The 22,554-nt window shown below is 42.1% G+C and overlaps 1 protein-coding gene across 5 annotated transcripts in view; it reads right to left on the bottom strand.

Moving 5' to 3' along the window:
* Window positions 1-22,554, bottom strand: part of LOC127419939 (ubiquitin carboxyl-terminal hydrolase 19-like) — a 50,686-nt gene that overhangs the window by 13,426 nt on the left and 14,706 nt on the right. For 3 of the 5 annotated variants that reach the window (XM_051661772.1, XM_051661774.1, XM_051661775.1), the window contains 7 exons: window positions 6,385-6,718; window positions 6,125-6,281; window positions 5,888-5,959; window positions 5,686-5,801; window positions 3,041-3,264; window positions 2,725-2,917; window positions 76-209 (listed from right to left, as the gene is read on the bottom strand). In XM_051661772.1, the coding sequence (XP_051517732.1) occupies window positions 76-209; window positions 2,725-2,917; window positions 3,041-3,264; window positions 5,686-5,801; window positions 5,888-5,959; window positions 6,125-6,281; window positions 6,385-6,718 (1,230 nt within the window). The remainder of the gene's footprint in view (window positions 1-75; window positions 210-2,724; window positions 2,918-3,040; window positions 3,265-5,685; window positions 5,802-5,887; window positions 5,960-6,124; window positions 6,282-6,384; window positions 6,719-22,554) is intronic. The other 2 variants (XM_051661773.1, XM_051661776.1) reach the window with 1 other exon arrangement.

Genomic DNA, 22,554 nt, shown 5'->3' with positions numbered 1-22,554 from the left:
ATAATGGCTTATTAGCATAATTAAATATAGCAAACTAAAAGGTCTAGTTAAGGAGGACAATTTCGTTGCCGATACCTTTAATTTGGAGGGTTGAAAGGCGTGGTGAGTGCCCTTCCACAGAGCTCGAAGCAAAACAGCAAACCCAATGGCCAGCCGACCACCCGTGCCCAGTGGATTATTACAGTTAATCTCAGACTCAAACGCTCGATCTTAAAACAAAAGAAACAGAACAAAAAATTAGATGACCTCAGTTAAATGATACAAACAATGAATTATGAGTGATAAGTGATAAAGTCTGTTAAATGACAAAAATGGATGATAGGGTATGATAATAACACTGTGTCCTAACCAGGCAAGATGCAACAAGTTATAAAAGCTCTCTCTTCCATGTAAACGAGTTTTTGTCCTAACCAGCCATTACCAAAGCAATGAGCAACTGGACATTTTAACGGTTGCTTGGTTTCTATTTCTGCTTATAACCCCCTAGATAACCACAGTTGCATTCCATTGATCCAAAATTCCACTCCATTTAGCTGTATATTAACCTCTTCAAGTTTGCAGACCCACGATGAGTCCAAAAGGGGGCACTATACTGTGAAAAAATTTAACGCTTAAAATGTTCACGTCTCGGAATACATACAGCTCTGGAAAATTATCAGTTTCTCTAGATTTACTATTTATATGTATGTGTTTGAGTAAAATGAACATTTTTGTTTTATTCTATAAACTACTGAAAACATTTCTCGAAAACTCCAAATAAAAATATTGTCATTTAGAGCATTTATTTGCAGAAAATGACAACTGGTCAAAATAACAAAAAAGATGCAGTGCTTTCAGATCTCAAATAATGCAAAGAAAACAAGTTCATATTCAGTTTTAACTTGGGAAGAGTTCAGAAATCAATATTTGGTGGAATAACCTTGATTTTCAATCACAGCTTTCATGCGTCTTGGCATGCTCTCTACCAGTCTTTCACATTGCTGTTGGGTGACTTTGTGCCACTCCTGGCACAAAAATTCAAGCAGCACAGCTTTGTTTGATGGCTTGTGACCATCCATCTTCCTCTTGATCACATTCCAGAGGTTTTCAATGGGGTTCTGGTCTGGAGATTGGGCTGGCCATGACAAGGTTTTGATCCTGTGGTCCTCAGTCCACACTTTGATTAACCTGGCTGTGTGGCAAGCAGCATTGTCCTGCTGGAAAAACCAATCCTCAGACTTGGGGAACATTGTCAGAACAGAAGCAAGTAAGTTTCCTTCCAGGACAACCTTGTAAGTGGCTTGATTCAGGCATCCTTCACAAAGACAAATCTACCCGATTCCAGCCTTGCTGAAGAAGCCCCAGATCATCACAGATCCTTCACCAAATTTCACAGTGGGTGCAAGACACTATGGCTTGAAGGCCTCTCCAGGTCTCCGTCTAACCATTAAACGACCAGGTGGAGGATTGGTGATGATCATCCAGGGGTGCTTCAGCAAGGCTGGAATCGGGTAGATTTGTCTTTGTGAAGGACACATGAATCAAGCCACGTAAAAGGTTATCCTGGAAGAAAACTTGCCTCCTTCTACTCTGACAATGTTCCCAAATTCTGAGGATTGGTTTTTCCAGAGCTGTAAGTCAGGCATAAGGGGTATCGTTTTAAAGCTTAGAGTCTGAACTTTTCATAGATATTAGATAACCATCACTTCTGCATTTATGTTACAAAAAAGTATTTGTGTCACAAATCAGCGCCACCTAGAGTTTATGTGGTAGAAATATTAATGAATACAAAAGTCTTTTAAATTGCACTTAAACAGGCAAATCATATCAAATGAAAGCTCTCATTCTCAGAAATGTGACTGTATAGTTGCACAGTTTGAAAGATTTTAAAAAGAAACACAATGTGAAATAAAATTTCTGTAAGACTTCAAATACAAATGTCTCTTATGCACGATCACTGCTGCTGTAAGCCTCAAATAGCTTGAAACTTTATATCAGCTTTTACCTTAGGCAGTTTTCTAAAAAAATAGCAATTTTTTTCTTGTCATTGAGCTTGCTTGTGTGAATAATCCAATCTTATATCTTAGATGTCCAGAACAAAATATGCAATCCAACAAGAAAAGCATGCTAAACAAATCATCAGAAATATATGTTTCTGATGATAAAATGTTATATGTATCACCACAAAGGTGAGGATCTCTGCTTTCTAATGACAGCTATATTGAGCTTCTAGTCCAACCAGAGGCAAGATATTCAATGAAACAATGGGGGTGGTGCATGAACTGAAAATTTGATTGAACGTCTATGGACAAGCACATCTGTGAGGGCTAAAATGCATTAGAGCGACACCTACATTTCAGTTTGGCATTTTGTGAAGGATTGTGATGAGGGAAAGAAATTATAGTACTTGCTGCCATCTAGTGGAATAAAATAAGACTTTTTTGAGGGAGATGGAGTGAAAAGAACCAGAATTACATGCAAGGTTAGGACAAAATAAAAAACAGTAATTTTTTTTTACATTCATCATAAGAGTGTAAAATTGCAGGCGGCAGCCCAAAAATACCACAGAGTTGAAGAGGTTAAAAAATCAAATCTGTTCTGATTGGCTGCGAGTGTGTTGTGTCGCATAGCATTTTCAGTTTCACAGTGGACAGGCAAAGGACTTGTCACTGGAAGCTTGTCGCATCATCCCAGGTTAGGCCACAGCACAAAAGCAGCAATTCTCATCAATGCAAGGCCACTGACCGTGGAAATAATCCCTGAGCTCCCGTGTGTTGGAGAGCGACTGGATCACGCTGTTCATAAAGCAGGTGTTTCCCAGATTTACCAATCCAGTAAAGCCAGGGAGACACACCTTCTTCTCCTCAACTTCTTCAGCTCTCTCACTGCATACAGGAGGAGTGTGAGACATGGGTTGCACCATACAGGTGGGCTTGGGCTGTGGTGAGACAAAAAGACAAGGAATAAAAACTAACAGACCTAAGACCAGTTACGTGCCCATGCAATCATTAGATCATCACACATGGAATAAATAAAATGATGCACTCCTCTGTTTTATTACCGTGGCAACAGTTGGTTCCTGTTTGAGAGGCATGTGGTCGGGGACCGAGCGAGGGGCCACGGCATCCAGACCTGTATCCTGTGGCACTCGAGGGGGTTTGGCTTTCTCCTCCCCAACTCGAGGTTCTTCTTTAGTAGGAAGTGTATGCTGGCTGCTTCCTGGCTGACTCTTTTCGAGTGAGGAAGGACTGGAGGGCACAGCAACCTTGGCGCCCCCCACTGCACCTTAAACAAAGGACAATAGAGCTTGTGGTTAGCAGCTAAGGTCACGGCAGAATAAATCTGACACATGAAAGTTTCATCCCTTCTCAGCAAAACAGATGTTTGATTTTAAAATCATATATATATATATATATATATATATATATATATATATATATATATATATATATATATATATATGCCATAATGATGCACTCCAATATCACAGCCAAGCAATAAGTCAGTTTCTCAAGGATAAAAGTTGGGCTGGGTATAAAGACCTCAAGATATGACTCCTATTGCAATACACGACTCAATACAACACAATGCATGGCAATATCAGACTTGGTTCACGATTTAAACTTACCCAAATGCACAAGAGAAACCCTGCATGTCTGTACAGTTTGCTACACTTTTGCCCTCTATAGTGCCTTAATAAAAGTGGCTCTGAGCACAGTAAGAAATGCCAGTTTCAGCAATTCTCCTTATTTGGATGACCTGCTGCTTCATCAATTTAAATGGAGGAAATTATTCATATGAAAGCACACATAATAAAAAAAATTATTGAAACAGTGGTCTAAAGTTTGAATGCAAAATTGTTAGAACAAGAATCACAATATATAAATATATGATTGCTTTGGCACAGTAAAAAAAAGGAACATTTGTGAGTGGGCAGCTAAACTTGATGGAAGGCTATGCAAAGTAGGTCAGGAGCCTGGCACCAAGACAAGGACACACTGGCACATGTGGCTTGACACCGTCTCACTCATACTGAGTTACTGGATCACTACCTGTTGTCACATTTCACCTCATGACTGGTGCCCTCATTTCAACAAAAACAGCTAAATTTAATCAAAAACAGTAAAATGTTCCCACAATAATCTAATTTACGCTCCCTATAACACACTCGCATGTAGATTGTACAGTGGCAAGAAAAAGTATGCAAACCCTTTGGAATTACCTGGTTTTCAACATTAATTGGTCATTAAATCTAGACAAACACAATGTGCTTAAGCTAACAACACACAAACAATTATAATCTTTCATGTATTTATTGAACACATCCCTTTAAACATTCACAGTGCTGTGGGAAAAGTAAGTGAACCTTTGGATTTATTAACTGGTCTATCCTCCTCTGGCAGCAATAACCTCAACCAAGCGTTTCCGGTAGCTGCGGATTAGACCTGCACAATGTTCAGAAGGAATTTTTGACCATTCTTCCTTACAGAACTGCTTCTCAGCATCTTTATTGTGTTAAGGTCTGGGCTCTGACTGAGCCTCTCCAAAAGGTGGAATTTATTTTTTTGAAGTTATTTTGTAGTGGATTTACTTCGATGTTTAGGGCCATTGTCCTTCTGCATCACCCAACTTCTACTGTGCTTCAGCTAGTGCACAGCCACCCTGACATTATCCTGTAGGATATCTTGATAAACTTGGGAATTCATTTTTCCCTTGATGATGGCAAGTGGTCCAGGCCCGAAGCAGCCCCAAATCATGATGCTCCCTCTACCGTACTTAACCAATGGGATGATATTTTCATGTTGGTATCAGGGTGGTCTTTGGCAAACTTCATGTACGCAGGAATGTTTTTGTTGGAAAGCAGCAGCTTCCTTCATGGTGTCCTGCCATGGACACCATGCCGTTTAAGGTTTTTCCGTATAGTAGACCCATGAACAGATGTGTTAACCAGTTCCAATGATTCCTTCAAGTCTTTAGCTGTCACTCAAGGTTTATTTTTTTTTACCTCATTGAGCATTTTGCTGTGTGCCCTTTGAGTCATCTTCACTGGACGGGCACTTCTAGGGAGAGTAGCCACAGTACCTAATCATCTCCATTTATAGACAATCTGTCTAACTGTGGACATATGAATATCTAAGGTCTTCTAGATTACTTTATAACCCTTTCCAGGTTTATGCAAAGCAACAATTCTTGATTGTAGATCTTCTGAGATCTCTTTTTTGTGAGGCATGGTCCACATAAGCAGATGCTTTTTGTTAGTCAAAGTAGCTCTAACCCACACCTCCAATCTTGTTTAATTAATTGGATGCCAGGTTTGCCAGCTCCTGACTCTAATTAGCTTTTGTTGACATCATTAGCCTATTGGTTCACATACTTTTTCCAACCTACACTGTGAATGTTTGAATGATGTATTCAATATGTGCAAGAACAATAAAATAATTTGTGTTTTATTAGTTACAACAGATTGTGTTTGTTCATTATTGTAACTTAGATGAAAATCAAACCAGATTTTAGACAAAATTATACATAAATGCAGGTAATTCCAAAGGGTTTACATACTTTTTCTTGCCACTGTATATACAGAAGTACCACAGTTGGTTATTAATGGTGTAAATAAACAGAAATTTGGATACATTCACAGGTAGCATGAGCATATGTGTGTTTGTAAATGTCTGCTCAGAAGCAAATAGAATCCAGGCAGCAGACCTTGTGTGGCTGGGGCCTCCAGACCCCCCCAGCGCTGACTGTGTCTTTTCTTCAGGGTGATGTCAATACGGGACGGAGTGAAGGCATAGCTGGACTGATCTGGCTGGATTAGATTCCTGAAACATCAGCAGGTGGAACAAATTAACCATCCTTCAGAAAGGCACACTTGACCAAGATCAAGATGCCCTTTCAAAAATCTTACCTGAGTTTAACCTGCCATTTAAAGACAGTATTTGGTCCACAAACTGGATGAAGGCGCAAAAAATTGGAATCACTGTGGACAGAAAAGTTTATAACAAATGAGAAAACAGAGTCATATCATGAATGTTTTTAGTAGTTTGTGTATGATGATGAAAAGCCTTAAAATTTTCAGCTTCACATGATGTGGGCAGCTAAATGCTAATCTCGAACAATAAAAATATTTTCCATATACCCTCACCTGGTCTGGAATATAAGAGTGAAGTCTTGTTCCCTGAACAGCACCTTGGATGTCTCCCGGCATATTTCTTTCACGTAGACATTAACAACCATCAGGTCGGTCCCTTTCTCATATGAATCATTCTTAACAAACTTCAGGTTTACCATCGGCTCAAGACCTAATCACACATTAGTAATGAGAAAAAAAGGTTTAGTACACTCCACCTAGCGTGTTGTCATATCTGAACTACACCATATAAAAGGTCAAATAAATAAACTGACCTTCCGTGTCCTCTTCCTGGTGTACTCCATGTGGCTCCTCCTTGGACATGTCTCTCTTCTCCTCTGTGCAGATCTTCTGAGGGGACTCCTCTCTCTTAGAGGCAGTTGTTGAGACAGGCTCTCCAGATCCCATATTTTGAGATTGAATCATTTTAGGGATCTGTGTAGCAGCCTCTGGCTTCTTTTCCTTTCTGTTTTCTCCCTCTTCTGATTCTATTCTTTCAGCGCATGAATCACCAGAAGTGTGTATTCTCACGGGAGAGGAAGAATTCTCCTGCTGTGCCACCTTTGATTCATACACTGGGGAAAGCGTCCTGCTCTCATCTGCTTCAGCCTATAAACACAAAAGGATGGACCACAGGATGTGAGAGACACTTCTTCCACACTTCCTCTCACACAAAAATATTTTTTCATACACTACCTGGCCAAAAACAAACAAAAAAAAAAAAAAAAAAAATCGCATACTCTAATATTTCGTTGGACTGCCTTTAGCTTTGATTACAGCAAGCATTCGTCATGGCATTTCGACAACCTTCAACCTGCAACGTCACAACATTTATTTCTGTCCAGAGTTGCATTCATTTTTGGCCGAGATCTTGAATTGACGACGGGAGAGTCGAACCACTCCGTAAAGTCTTCTCCAGCACATCCCAAAGACTTTCAATGCGGTTATGGTCAGGACTCTGTGGTGGCCAATACATGTGTGAAAATGATACCTCATGCTCCCTGAACCACTCTTTCACAATTTGAACCCGATGAATCTTGGCATTGTCCTGGAATATGCCCATGCCGTCAGGGAAGAAAAAAAATCCATTGATGGGATAACCTGGTCATTCAGTAGATTCAGGTAACCAGCTGACGTCATTTTATTGCCGCATAACATTGCTGAGCCTAGACCTGACCAACTGAAGCAACCCCAGATCATGACACTGCCTCCAAAGTCTTGTACAGTGGGCACTATGCATCGGGTGCATCGCTTCATGTGCTTCCCTTCTTGCCCTGACGCGCCCATCGCCTTGGAATAGGGTAAGTCTGGACTCATCAGACCACATGACATTTTTACATTGCTCCACAGTCCAATCTTTATGTTCCCAAGAAAACTGAAGTTGTTTTTTCCAATTAGCCTCACTAATAAGTGGCTTTCTTGTGGCCACACAGCTGTTTCGTCCCAATCCTGTAAGTTCTCGTCGCATTGTGCATGTGGAAATGCTCTTACTTAATTACTCTTAATGCTTCTACTGTCGATTTTTTACGATGCGACTTCAAGCGTTTTAGTGATCTCCGATCATGATCATTTAAGATTTTTTTCCGACCACATTTCTTCCACGAAGCTGACAGTTCACCACTATCCTTCCAGGTTTTAATAATGCGTTGGACAGTTCTTAACCCAATTCCAGTGATTTCAGCACTCTCCTTAGATGTTTTCTTTGCTTGATGCAGGCCAATAATTTGCCCCTTCTGAAACACAGTAACATCTTTTCCACGACCACGAGATACGTCTTCCGACATGGTTAAGAAATAAGAAGCTACACACTACATCAGTAAGGGTTAAAAGAATTGTCGCCAGCTGCAACATATTAATTACTGCAATAATGATCCAATCATAGGCACTTAAAGGAATAATTCACCCAAAAATGAAAATTTACTGATAATTTACTCACCCTCAGGCCATCCAAGATGTATCGGAGTTTCTTTCTTCATTAAAACAGAATTTAAGACTTTTAGGATTTCATTTCAGGCCTCCTCCTTTAAACAATGCAAGTGAATGTACTCCATTTTTTGACGGTCCAAAATGCATATTTAGGGTGCATCAAAATAACCCAAACGACTCCAGTCGACAAATAAAGTTCTTCTGAATGCAAACGATTGATTACTTTTAGAAACAAAACAATACTTGTATACTTTTTAACTACAAATGTTTGCTTTCGTACATCTCATTGACGCACGCTCATGAGAGGAATGACGTAAGCTCGGTGTTTTGTTCAAAATGGTCGTTTGGTGTGTGTGTATTAGGGATGTAATGATATGACGGTATGATGGTATACCGTGGTATTAAAAACAGACGGTTTCCATACCGGTTTTACTTAATGACGATATTGTGTGAAAAAAATTATATATATTTAAAAAATCCCAAGTAAATTAATTATATTTCCATTTACTAATAATAAAAGAATCAAAAAAAGGTGAGTTTAAATGAAAGATGAGAAAGTCGCATTCAACACGTCATGTCACTCTGTCAGACCAACGGACAGCAGCACATGAGCGCTGTGTAGAACGAAATTTCGGACTCGGAGGAGCCTCTTTTCCACCCACCTAAGCGGTTAAAGTCCACTGTGTGGGAGTATTTCGGTTATTTAAAAGAGACAAGAGGCAACATCAGTGTTGACAGACACCCTATTTGCAAAATGTGTCAGAGAAAAGTGTCGGCTCAGTCGGGAAACGCTTAAATCGTGAAGCACCATCTCCAAGAGCACCATCACACAGAATTTGTGGACATGAATGTTTGTTTGTTTCTTTCATTTTTTTACGCCATGTCAGCTTCTATAGCTATATTCATGGCGGGAACCAGGTTTAGTTATTTAAAATAGTTAAATAAGTTAAATGAGGTGTTTAAGATTAATTTTTCCTAAAAACCTTAAAACTAAATTTGGATTCACTTGATTAAAAACCTTTTCAAAAGAATCAACTGAATAATACAGGTTCCTCAGATGTGTAGAGGTATGACAGTCCAGTAAAATGTTTAATGGATAGTGGGTTCTGACAAGATGAGCACTTTGGTGAATTTTCTCCTGATAGTAAAAATTGGTGTGTGAGTCTTGTATGTCCTATCCGACATCGTGTATAAATGACTTGATCCCAGCGATTATTAAAAGGGAACACATATCTTGTTCCAACAACAAGATTTATTTCTCGTAATTTGTTGTTTAAACATTGATCCCACTCCGACTGCCATTTGTTTTTGATATATACATTCAGAGTTGGTTTCAGATCTGTGGAAGGTATAGGGCATTTTACTGGTTCAGTAGATAGTGCTTCTCTGGCAGCTCTGTCTGCTTGTTCATTACCGGAGATTCCTGAGTGTCCAGGTACCCAGTAGAAAATAATATTAAAACTCTTTGCTTCAAGAGATGACAGTTTGATTAAAATCTTCACGATTGTTGGGTGATCAGTTTTAGTAGCTTCCAATGCTTCAAGACATGATTTTGAATCAGTTATTATAAAAAAAAAAAAGTGTTGTGGAGCAGTCTCAAACTTCAGTGCCAGTAGTAGAGCGTTTGCCTCTGCAGTGAAAACCGAACTTTGGTCAGGGATGCGGATACCCTGACACAGTTGGTTTGTTGCAAAAGCTGCTGCCACTTTATTTCCAGAATTAGATCCATCTGTGTATATTGGGACATGTTGTGAGTATACTGCTCTTATGTCCAGAAATTGTTGATGGAAATCATTCAGATGCGTTTTGGATTTTTGGTTCCTTGTTAAATTCAGATGGATTTTAGGCTTTTTGAGATCCCATGGAGGAATTTTGCAGAAATGTGTCTGTTCCACACAGTTTAGATCCACTTTCAGATTCTCCAGATGGGTTTTTATACGTAGGCCAAAAAGGCTTGTTTTTTTTTTTCATATATTGTTGAATGCTGAAGTGGGAAAACTGCTGAATAGGCTGGGTTTTCTTTATTTGTTTTAAGTTTGGTTGCATATTGTAAGGCCAAATTTAGGTGTCTGATTTCCAAAGAAGGTTCATTGGCTTCCGCATAGAGACTTTGGATTGGTGATGTTCTGTAGGCTCCCAAAGCTAGTCGTATACCTTGGTGGTGTACAGTGTCCAAAAGTCATATGTATGACTTCCTAGCTGATCCATAAATGATACTTCCATAGTCCAGCTTTGAGCGTACCATGGTTCTGTACAAGTTCATGAGAGTTGAGCTGTCTGCTCCCCATTTGGTTTTGGATCAAACCTTTAAAACATTCATAGCTATAAAACATTTCTTTTTTAGTGATTTAATGTGAAGAATGAAAGACAGTTTGTTGTCAAAAGTGATACCAAGAAACCTGTTCTCTTTAACAACTTTAATGGGGACTCCATCCATAAACAGCTCTGGTTCATTGTGTAGCGATCGAAGCTGACAGAAATGCATACAGATGGTTTTTGTTTGTGAGAACTTGAAACCGTTCTGTGTTGACCAGGGGTGCATTTTGTTTATATTCAATTGGATTTTTCGCTCGATAGTATTCATGTACTTGCTCTTGTAGCAAATGCAGATATCATCTACATACTGTATAAACGACAGAGGACATCAGAGCCAATGACTTTTGCAATGCTCTTTATTTTAATACTGAAGAGGGTTACTGATAGGATACTTCCTTGAGGTACACCAAGTCCTTGTTTATGTAGGTTAGACAAGGTGTTTGCTATTTTAACTCTAAAAAGTCTGTTCGATAAAAAACTTTCAGTGAAGACAAGGCAGTCAACCTCTAAAATTCATTTGGTACAAATCCTTTAAAATTCCATGTTTCCATGTCGTGTCATAGGCTTTCTCCAAATCAAATAAGACAGCTACAACGTGTTCTTTTCTGGTAAAGGTGTCACGAATATAGCTTTCAAGACAAATAAGGTGATCTGTAGTGCTTCGACCTTTCCTGAAACCACATTGGGTGTTACTTATGTGGTGTTTAGATTTCAGTATCCAGACCAGGCGATCATTGACCATCCTCTCCGTTGTTTTGCATAAACAACTGGTTAAAGCTATAGGGCGGTAGTTTATGGGGTCGTTATGGTCTTTTCCTGGCTTTGGAATAGGTATTATTTCTGCTTCATATCAGGCAGATGGGATTTTTCCCGATATCCAGATGGAGTTAAAAATTTTAGGGAAAGGGAGCATTTTCAGGGAAAGGTGGGGTAGATTCTTTAAAAATTGATAGTGGATTTTATCCGGTCCAACAGCTGTGTCGTGGGATTTTTTAATGGCTCGCTGTAGTTCTTCCATAGAAAAAGGCTGGTTGTATGGCTCTGTGTTACTGGAGCCGAAGTTAATCTTTTCTATTTCTTGTTGAGCAAGAAAAGTTCAAAAAGCAGGAAGGCAGTTCTCAATAGATGAATTGTTTTCGAAAGTTTTTGCTAGAATGTTTGCAATTTCTTATTTTGAAGTCAAGAGTGTGCCGTGCTGTTTGATGTGTTGTATTTGAGGACCGTTGTTTTTTCCCTTCATTTTCCATATCAGGTTCCATATTTTGTATGATGGAGTACTTGTTGTCATGTTGGAAACTAATCTTCTCCAGCTTTCCTTTTTTACTTCATTTATAATTCGTCTTGCACGTGCTCTACTCATCTTGAGTTTGAGAAGATTTTCAGTTGATGGATGTCTGAAGAACAGTCTTTCAGTTTTTTTTCCTCTCCTTTATAGCTTCCTTACATGCATCATCAAACCATGGAAGTCATCTATGTTTTATGTTTAAAGATGTTCTTGGGACTGTATCATTATCTATAGATACGAGCGTTTCAGTGAAATTTTGCATAGCATCTGGGCTGTCTTCTGGAAACTGTGTCAGTTTCTCATGACAGAGGGTTTGAAATTGATACCAATTTGCTTTTTTAATTTGCCATCTTTGTACATTTGTTCCTTCCTCTCTGCCTTTGATGGTTACAATGATTGGGAAATGATCACTTCCACAGAGGTCATGCCAAACTTTCCATGAGAGGTCTAAAAATAATTCAGGCTGACAAATTGTTAGGTCGATTGCAGAGTACGTTCCATGTCCTGGATGTAAATAGGTATTCAATCCATTATTTAAAGGACATAAGGTGTGGTCATCTATAAAATCTTCAATCTTCTTTCCTTTTGTGTTACAGTGATTACTGCCCCACAAAGTGTTATGACTATTAAAATCTCCCATGAGAATAAAAGGAGATGGGAGCTGAGCGATAAGGTGATCTAGGTCCATGTGTGTCAAGTTAAAATTTGGAGGAATGTAGATAGAGACGACTGTAATGGTTTTCTGCAAAGTCAGGCGTACTGCTGTTGCCTGTAGGTTGCTATTAATATTTATATAAATATGGATCACATCTTTTCTTATTAAAATGGTTGTACCACTGGAAGCCCGCTTATCATTGGGACCGAAAGTGTTAAAACTTGTAAAAATTTTAAAAGAGAGAGTACCGTCTGGTGGTAATTGTGTTTCTTGAAGACATATGGCTAGAGGGTTAATAATTGCAGTTAGATGCTGCAGCTCCGTAAAATCTGCCCTGATACCACGACAGTTCCACTGGATGATATAATTTTCCATTACCTATTAGGGAGAATAGGGACAGTTTTCTTGGTTCTGCCTTTAGGGGATGGACTTCTACTATGGTATTCATTCTCTTTCATTTCCACATCTTTTGTTTGTTTTGTCTTTGAGGCTTCATCTTGGGATACATTTGATTGTGAAGAACTTGCCTTACCGTTGTTTTTATTTGCCTTTTGGTTTCCTGTTATTGAGCTCTGACTGGAGTGAATGTCATTTAGAATGTCATTTTGCACTGGGTTCCTGTGTTCTTCATCTTTGGGGGAATATTACTATGGTTAACGGTATGGGGTTTGTCTTTATGCATCCAGGTGATATCTGCCTGGCAGTCTATTGTTCTCACAGCTTTTTTTTTGCAACAGATGCAAAGGTTTTATTCAGTGTAAAAACAGGGACGACATCCACCATTTTCTTTGCTTCGTGGTAACTGATTCTCTTAGTCCACCTGATCTTCTGTATTTCCTTTTCTTTGATCCACATGGGACACTGTTTTGATGCAGCTGAATGGTCACCTGAGCAATTGCAACATTTTGATGGTTTTTCACAGCTCCCTTTGTCATGTCCTACCTCAACACAGTTACAACAGGTATGTTTGTTGTTGCAGCCATTAGATCCATGGCCATATTTTGGACAGTTGAAACACCGCAGAGGGTTGGGTACAAATAAATCCACTGGAACACTTAAGTATCCAATTCGAAGTCTATCTGGGATTAGCGGTTTATTAAAGGTGAGGATGTACGTACTAGTTTTAATCGTTCGCTCTTCTCTCTTCATTATTATTCTTGTGACGTTCATTACTCCTTGGGTCTTGAGCTCATATGTTATTTCTTCTTCATCCACATCATCCAACTCTCTAGTTCGGATTACTCCTTTACTGTAGTTCAAAGTTGGATGAGGAGATGTCTTCATTTGAACTCCAGCTAACCTGCTGGCATGTAGTAGATTTTCAGCACTGGCCTTTTTACTGCATTCCACAAGAATCTGTCCAGATCATAGTTTTTTCTCTTCCTTTACTTTTCCCGCTATTCCTGCAATATCTTTTTGTATAGCGAAAGGGGAAAGCTTGATGATTGGAGAATCTGGAACAGCAGCTTCAATGGTGATGAATTTTGGCCAGTCATCATTACTCGGCACAAGAGTACGTCTATTTTCTGAGGTATTGTCGGTATCCAGGTCCAAGAAACGTTTTTTTGAGGTGTGTTTTGTAGCCATGTTTTGGGTTTTTAGTTTCATCATCTCTGCTCCCCACCCACCTTGGAGCCCAAAAGTAAGGGATGCACAGCACCGCGGATCTCCAGCAGATTATGCATCAGGGATACAGGGATGATATCCTCAAGCAAAATGAGCAACAAATTGCTCAATTTACTTGACTGACCCTTAGCCAACGCCTACAGGGAATCTGAGAGATACAGTGCATCTGGAAAGTATTCATAGCGCTTCACTTTTTCCACATTTTGTTATGTTACAGCCTTATTCCAAAATGGATTAAATTCATTATTTTCCTCAAAATTCTACAAACAATACCCCATAATGACAACGTGAAGGAAGTTTGTTTGAAATCTTTGCAAATTTATTAAAAATAAAAAACGAAAAAATATCACATGTACATAAGTATTCACAGCCTTTGCCATGACACTCAAAATTGAGCTCAGGTGCATACTGTTTCCACTGATCATCCTTGAGATGTTTCTACAACTTGATTGGAGTCCACCTGTGGTAAATTCAGTTGATTGGACATGATTTGGAAAGACACACACCTGTCTATATAAAGGTCCCACAGTTAACAGTGCATGTCAGAGCACAAACCAAGCCATGAAGTCCAAGGAATTGTCTGTAGACCTCCGAGACAGGATTGTATCGAGGCACAGATCTGGGGAAGGGTACAGAAAAATTTCTGCAGCATTGAAGGTCCCAATGAGCACAGTGGCCTCCATCATCCGTAAATGGAAGAAGGCTGGAACCACCAGGACTCTTCCTAGAGAAGGGCCTTAGTCAGGGAGGTGACCAAGAACCTGATGGTCACTCTGACAGAGCTCCAGCATTTCTCTGTGGAGAGAGGAGAACCTTCCAGAAGAACAACCATCTCTGCAGCACTCCACCAATCAAGCCTGTATGGTAGAGTGGCCAGACGGAAGCCACTCCTCAGTAAAAGGCACATGACAGCCCGCCTAGAGTTTGCCAAAAGGCACCTGAAGGACTCTGACCATGAGAAACAAAGATTGAACTCTTTGGCCTGAATGGCAAGCGTCATGTCTGGCGGAAACCAGGCACCACTCATTACCTGGCCAATACCATCCCTACAGTGAAGCATGGTGGTGGCAGCATCATGCTGTGGGGATGTTTTTCAGCGGCAGGAACTGGGAGACTAGTCAGGATCGAGGGAAAGATGAATGCAGCAATGTACAGAGACATCCTTGATTAAAACCTGCTCCTGAGCGCTCTGGACCTTAGACTGGGGCGAAGGTTCATCTTCCAACAGGACAACGACCCTAAGCATACAGCCAAGATAACAAAGGAGTGGCTCCGGGACAACTCTGTGAATGTCCTTAAGTGGCCCAGCCAGAGCCCAGACTTGAACCCGATTGAACATCTCTGGTGAGATCTGAAAATAACTGTGCACCAACGCTCCCCATCCAACCTGATGGAGCTTGAGAGGTCCTGCAAAGAAGAATGGGAGAAACTGCCCAAAAATAGGTATGCCAAGCTTGTAGCATCATACTCAAAAAAGACTTGAGGCTGTAATTGGTGCCAAAGGTGTTTCAACAAAGTATTGAGCAAAGGCTGTGAATACTTATGTACACGTGATTTGTTTTTCGTTTTTATTTTTAATAAATTTGCAAAGATTTCAAACAAACTTCTTTCACGTTGTCATTATGGGGTATTGTTTATAGAATTTTGAGGAAAATAATGAATTTAATCCATTTTGGAATAAGGCTGTAACATAACAAAATGTGGAAAAAGTGAAGCGCTGTGAATACTTTCCAGATGCACTGTATTTGATGTTCAGCTATCACAGAGTATTCCCAGGGCATGTCTTGACCAGCCGATTGATTGGATCGAGCCATTCCAACCTCCCACCTAGGTGAAGTAGGAGCCAAAGTACCGTGTTGAAATAGTGGAAGCCGCAGCAAACCACATTTCTCAGGGACCAGCATCTCTTCCTCCACCGACACGGGCCACAACTCATGGCAAACGAGTCGTCCTTTTCCTTCTTATAACAGAAATGGGATAATAAGGATCTATTTTACTCCAGGTCTATACAAGAGTGATGGAAAAAACTTTTTGCTGTAACCCTTGCAAGGGGGACTTCAGGGTTGTTCTCTCTTGCCCAAGGAGACGACCCTAGCACTACGGAGGGAAGGAGCGTGCCACTGTTCATTCACGGGCTACCATCATAAAGATGGGTCCCGAGCCGTACCCGGGTGGATGTAAGCGAAAAATCAATTAAATTAAATTGTCTTGTAATCAATTAAAAAATATAGATCCCCTTTCATAGAATACATAAGCAGATGCAATACATGTTTACAAGACTAGTTACCCATTATTTGGAATTGGTTTATAAACATTTGTTGCATTAGTGCTTCTGCTTTCTATGCGCTTATCTGTAACATTTTAAAAGACTAAGGCAATGATGTATTTGCAAAATAATAAAACCCACAGAAAGTCAAATTTACTGTGGTAAAACATTAATATATTACCTTCAAATGTGACCTGATCCATCATTTTAGGTCATTTTGACCCCAAAATGCATTCTGAATGAACGAAAAAAGTCTCAGCCATCAATAACAGATTAAGAAAAAATATATAATTCACATATACATATTAATGCACAAATGTAATATTATATTTAACATTTTGGCAATATACTCCTCTCGAATTTATTGTTCTAGTCAAATAATGAACTATGGGAATTAGATGAGGTAAATGTCGCGTGTTAGATGACAAGCCGTCTCCCTGTGGTTGAAACACAGATTTGGCATGCAGATTAAACATTTTAGTAATGTATACTGTATCTTTTAAAATCTCTGATATTTTCCATTTTGTGCTACTTGTAATAATGTACATACAATGATACACCCGTGGGCCGCGAGTGTTGCTCAGTGATGCTGCTCGATCTTGAGGCAAAAACAGTGATTGGTGGTCATGGCAAAGACTGTCAAAATAACATTTATTTTGTGAATTTCATGATTTAAATTTTTTTTAAATAAAATAAAAATCATTATGTCTCATTTTGTTGTAGCAGGTCACAAATGTATCTTGTTTGGCTCAATTTGATTTCATAAACTTTTTAAAATTACATCCATTCATTACACTGCAAAAAATATTTTTCTCAAGATATCTGAACTTTATTTCATTTACACAATATATTTACACAATATAATATAATGTTGTGTTTTCAGGGTAATTTATCAAAATTCAACAAGGTTTATGCTTAAAACAACGCTTCCGCCTCAGCACAGATAACATAAACATGCTTACTTTTTTGCATCACAACCTACCCTGACATGATAGAGTATGAACCTGATTTGACATATATTTGACATTTTTCAATTATATTAAAAACCATTTGACTTATTGCAAACATTTATTTTATTTTTTTACTTTTTTAAACTTGTTTTATGATTATCTTATGTTTGTCATGTGATTAAGAAAGTATTCCAAAGAAATAAAAAATAAAAAGTTAAAGAACTTGTTATAACTAAAGAAATTTCTGTGTGTTTATCAGACATGTGCCAAACCTAAAATTAAAGGTTTATAAGATAAGCACCATAATACCGAGGTATTTTTTGTGATGGTTTTCATACCATGAAAATTTCATACTGTTACATCCCTAGTGTGTATCCTGGATGCTTCAACCTTCAGAAACCCCAAAGAAAATGCACGCCGGGAAAAATATAAACTTTTCAGCGATTGCCAATACATGATCATGAGCAACTGAAGCTCTGGCTTATCGCACTGAACCTGGATATAGTACACCTCTACATTCTCTCAAATACTGGAGGGTGTGCAGTGAACATTTCACCCCTGAGCATTTCAGACCATCGAAAGAAACAAAGGGTCGATATCTGAATTAATCGGCTTCACAGTGAATGAAGCACAGCTTCACCGTGCTGTTGGATGAGGAGCGAACACAGGTATGTATGAAAACTTTGTCATTGTCATGCCTCCCTCGGGCTCTGCACCTCCCTCAGCGCTCCGCTCCTCATCGCATGATTTCTAATTCACCACACCTGCACTCAATTCACTCGCTCATCACTGCCTGCATAAATAAGTTTGTGAAGCTTCTCTTCTGTGTAATATCACCTGTACCATTGAACTCACTGTGTAAACCCTGTATATCCTGTGAATATTAGTAAATGCTCTCGCACTTGGTTTCACTAACTACAACCTGTGTGGCTTGAATTCCTGACAGTCATAAAGCCTATATATTTCTGCTAAAGAACAAGCACAAGTAGATAACGCAACAGCATTGCTCCGAAATAAAGGGTGGTTATTTACTGCAGTAATGTTTTTATTATTATTATTTGGAAATTATTTTTAATTTTATATTGTTTTGACATTTTTTGGACTGTTTTGGTTCATGAACGATGCTTGATCTGTGGTCTGTGCAAGTTTCTCTTGTAAACAATGACACGGTTCCTGCCTCCTCCACGTGACACGTGATCTTACCAACAAGCTTACGTCATTCCTCTCATGAGCGAACATCACAAAGATGTACTGAAGCGAACATTTGTAGTTAAAAAGTATCTCAGTATTGTTTTGTTTCTCAAAATAATCAATCCTTTGGGTTCAGAAGAAATTTATTTGTCAACTGGAGTCATGTGGATTATTTTGATGCACCCTAAATATGCATTTTGGACTGTCAAAAAATGGAGGACATTCACTTGCATTGTTTAGAGGAGGCGGCCTGAAATGAAATCCTAAATATCTTAAATTCTGTATTGATAAAGAAAGAAACTCAGATACATCTTGGATGGCCTGAGGGTGAGTAAATTATCAGCAAATTTTAATTTTTGGGTGAACTATTCCTTTAAGTATCTGCTTATTTAAATCCAAACAGAGACTTTTTTTTTTTTTTTTTTTTTTGGGCCAGGCAGTGTATATTGTTCATTAAAGGAATAGTTCACCACAAAATAAAAATTCTTTAGCACCTTTCCGTATGTACATAGTGATCTCATGTGCACATTCGAACTTGGCACATAAGAACACATCACATCAAGGCCCTAATTTACTAAGGTTCCAAATAACGGGTACTAATCAGCAATCGATCAAATTGCGTGGGCGTCTTGCAGGTGATTTACTAAGAAAAACGTCCTGGTTACTTGCGTAACCTCTGTTTCCTGATGGAGGGAATGAGACGTTGTGTCGATGTTGTGACACTAGGGGTTACTCATGGGAGCCCGAGAAACCTCTGATCTTTGATAAAAGGCCAATGAAAATTGCCGAGTGGTATTTGCATACCACTCCCCCAGACATACGTGTATAAAAGGAGCTGAGACCGCTTTTGTGCTGAAGAGCCGAGACAAGGTCCCGGCCATTTCAGCGGGTAGTTCAGCATTGTGGCAGGAGGGGCACAAAGTCTCGTTCCCTCCATCAGGGAACGGAGGTTACGCAAGTAACCAGGACATTCCCTATCTGTCACTCACTAGACGTTGTGTCGATGTAGTGACACTAGGGGTCCCTATAAAAAACACCGCAACTGGCTGAACTGTTACGTGAACTGGCGGTGTGTGACGGGCAGACCACTGTGTGCCTCGTAGCCAGCGCACCAGGCTGACACGTAACCTCCCCCAACACTGTTATGAGTGTCTAAAGTCGACTACCCAAAATATAGAGACGGGCTAGCCCAGTCATGGTCTCTTATCCCCTTTTTTTCCACTCCCCAAGAAAAGGGGGATTAATCAACTGGGGCCACCAGGTCTAGTCGGGGGGGGGGGGTTTGGGGTGCTCTAGCCTGAGTGATTGTGTCGACCGCTTGGTAGACCGCTTAAGTCTTCCGCATCCCGTCCAGGGGCCAGACATGGAGATTCCAGAGGTCTGGTCATGGATGCCAGATGGTGCCCCGTCCCTGAGAAAGAAGGTCTTTCCTAAGGGGAATTTGCCGGGGGGGGGGCTGTCACGAGGAGCGTGAGGTCCGAGAACCACGTCTGGGTGGGCCAATAGGGTGCTACCAGGACGACCTGCTCCTCGTCCTCCCTGACCTTGCACAGGGTCCGTGCAAGTAGGCTCACTGGGGGAAACGCATATTTGCGTAGTCCAGGGGGCCAGCTGTGTGCCAGCGCGTCTATACCGAGAGGTGCCTCGGTCAGAGCGTACCAGAGCGGGCAGTGGGAGGATTCTTGGGAGGCGAACAGGTCTACCTGTGCCTGTTCGAATCGACTCCAGATCAGCTGGACCACCTGAGGGTGGAGTCTCCACTCTCCCCTGAGGGTAACCTGCCGTGACAGCACGTCCGCTGCAGTGTTGAGGTCACCCGGGATGTGAGTGGCTCGCAGCGACTTGAGGTGCTGCTGACTCCAGAGGAGGAGACGGCGGGAAAGTTGTGACATACAACGGAAGCGTAGACTGCCTTGACTGTTGACATATGCTACCGTTGCCATGTTGTCTGTCCGAACTAACACGTGCTTGCCCTGGATCAACGGCTGGAACCTCCACAGGGCAAGCAGAATTGCCAGCAACTCGAGGCAGTTGATGTGCCAACGAAGCCGCGGGCCCGTCCATAAGCCGGCGGCTGCGTGCCCGTTACAAACAGTGCCCCAGCCCGTTTTGGAGGCATCTGTCGTAACCACGACGCACCTGGAGACCTGCTCTAGGGGAACGCCTGCCCGTAGAAACGTGAGGTCGGTCCAAGGGCTGAAGAGGCGGTAACAGATCGGCGTGATGGCCACGCGATGTGTCTCGCTGCGTCATGCCCATCTCGGTACTCGAGTCTGAAGCCAGTGCCGAAGCGGTCTCATATGCATCAACCCGAGCGGATTGGCCACCGCTGAGTATGCCATATGCCCCAGGAGCCTCTGAAAGAGTTTCAGTGGAACCGCTATTTTCTGTTTGAACGCCTTCAAATAGGTCAGCACCGACTGAGTGCGCTCGTTTGTGAGGCGTGTCGTAAATGAGAAAAGAGACCGAGAAAAGAGATGCTCTGAACCGGGAGGAGCTTGCTCTTTTCCCAGTTGACCCGAAGCCCTAGTTGGCTGAGGTGCGAGAGCACCAGGTCCCTGTGTGCACACAACATATCCCGAGAGTGAGCTAGGATAAGCCAATCGTCTAGATAGTTGAGAATGTGAATGCCCATTTCCCTTAACGGGTCAAGAGCTGCCTCTGCGACCTTCGTGAAGACATGAGGGGACAAGGACAGGCCAAAAGGGAGGACCTTGTACTGATACGCCCAACCCTCGAATGCAAACTGCAGGAAGGGTCTGTGTCGAGGTAGAATCGAGACGTGGAAGTACGCGTCCTTCAGGTCTACCGCCACAAACCAATCTTGATGCCGGACGCTCGCCAGAATGTGTTTTTGCTTCAGCATCTTGAATGGGAGTCTGTGTAAAATCGAAGCACTTACCTGGCTCCTTGTGACCACCCCCGGAACAGCCTGGGATGGGGGAGGAAGAGGCCTGTCCTGTGCCACAGCTGGGCACGCAGGGCGGGGAGACCACCGCTGGAGTGCCAAACCTGCAAGGATGAAAGGGTGGACGGTGGTTGAGATGACGGCCGTGCGCACCGGGTATGTGACCCAGGGAACGAGGAAACCGCTCTTTTGCTGAACTGTTGGGTACCGCAGCCACTTGGGCATGCAGCGAAATTAAATGATAAAGCAACAAAAGATTCTCCTCCCGGCCCTCCACCGGGGGATGGAGTGGTCTGCTTACCAGCTCTAAGGTGGGTTTCATCGTCTCTGGGTCGCCCATCTCAGGGGCGCTTCGAAGCCTTCTGTGGGTTCTTGGCGGCCGGCCGTGAGACGGGTGGCATCTGCTTCCTGCGGTGGGCTCCACGCCGGGGCCGGGCTGCAGTGGAGCCGGTGCAGTCACCACAGGGGGACGCCCTTGGCGATGAGCAGGCGGGGTGCGGGATCTTGAGCCGCTCTGGGGCAGGATGTGCCAGATAGCCTCCGTCTGCTGCTTCACTGTTGAGAACCGCTGGGCAAAGTCCTCGATGTTGCCGAATAGGCCAACCTGGGAAATGGGGGCAGCAAGGAACTGTGCCTTGTCGGCCTCACCCATCTCGACCAGGTTGAGCCAAAGATGGCGCTCCTGGACCACTAAGGTGGACATCGCCCGCCTGAGAGACCGCACGGTGACCTCTGTCGCCTGGAGAGCGAGGTCAGTCGCCGAGCGCAACTAACGTGTTAGCACGTGCTCTGCGGGCATAGGCCTTATCCACCGGGGGAATCGCCGAATAGCCCCTGGCCGCCCCACCATCGAGGGTAGTGAGGGCGGGGGAGCTGACAGATCGGGACCGGGCAGTAAAAGGTGCCTCCCATGATCTTGTCAGCTCCTCATGCACTTCCAGGAAAAAAGGGACTGGAGCGGGGCGTGGTTGCTTTGAGCGGCGCCACGAGCCCAGGAACCAATAATCGAACCACGAGGGTTCAGGGGAGCCACTCTAGCCCAATGCTCGCGGCTGCCCGGGAAAGCATGTCTGTCATTTCCAGACAGCCTGTGACTGGGCAACTGTACCCGGGGGGGAGCCCAGCTGAGGCTTCTGCGTCCGACTGGACGAGCCCGCTCTCCGATGCTGCGCTCGAGAGCTCATCAGCTTCGCGGGCTCCGAACAAGAGGTCGAACTCGCCGTGAGACGAGCCGGCGGACTCATCCGGAAGCCCGATCGGGGCAGACGAGAGTGCTGGGGAATGGGAGGTCCGTGGGGGGATACCCGGCAGAGGTGGTCCCA

The sequence above is a fragment of the Myxocyprinus asiaticus genome, chromosome 29 (assembly GCF_019703515.2).
Source record: "Myxocyprinus asiaticus isolate MX2 ecotype Aquarium Trade chromosome 29, UBuf_Myxa_2, whole genome shotgun sequence".
NCBI classification, from domain to species: domain Eukaryota; kingdom Metazoa; phylum Chordata; class Actinopteri; order Cypriniformes; family Catostomidae; genus Myxocyprinus; species Myxocyprinus asiaticus.
The sequence above is the reverse complement of the archived record's forward strand: the minus strand, read 5'-3'. Positions and strand labels throughout refer to the sequence as shown.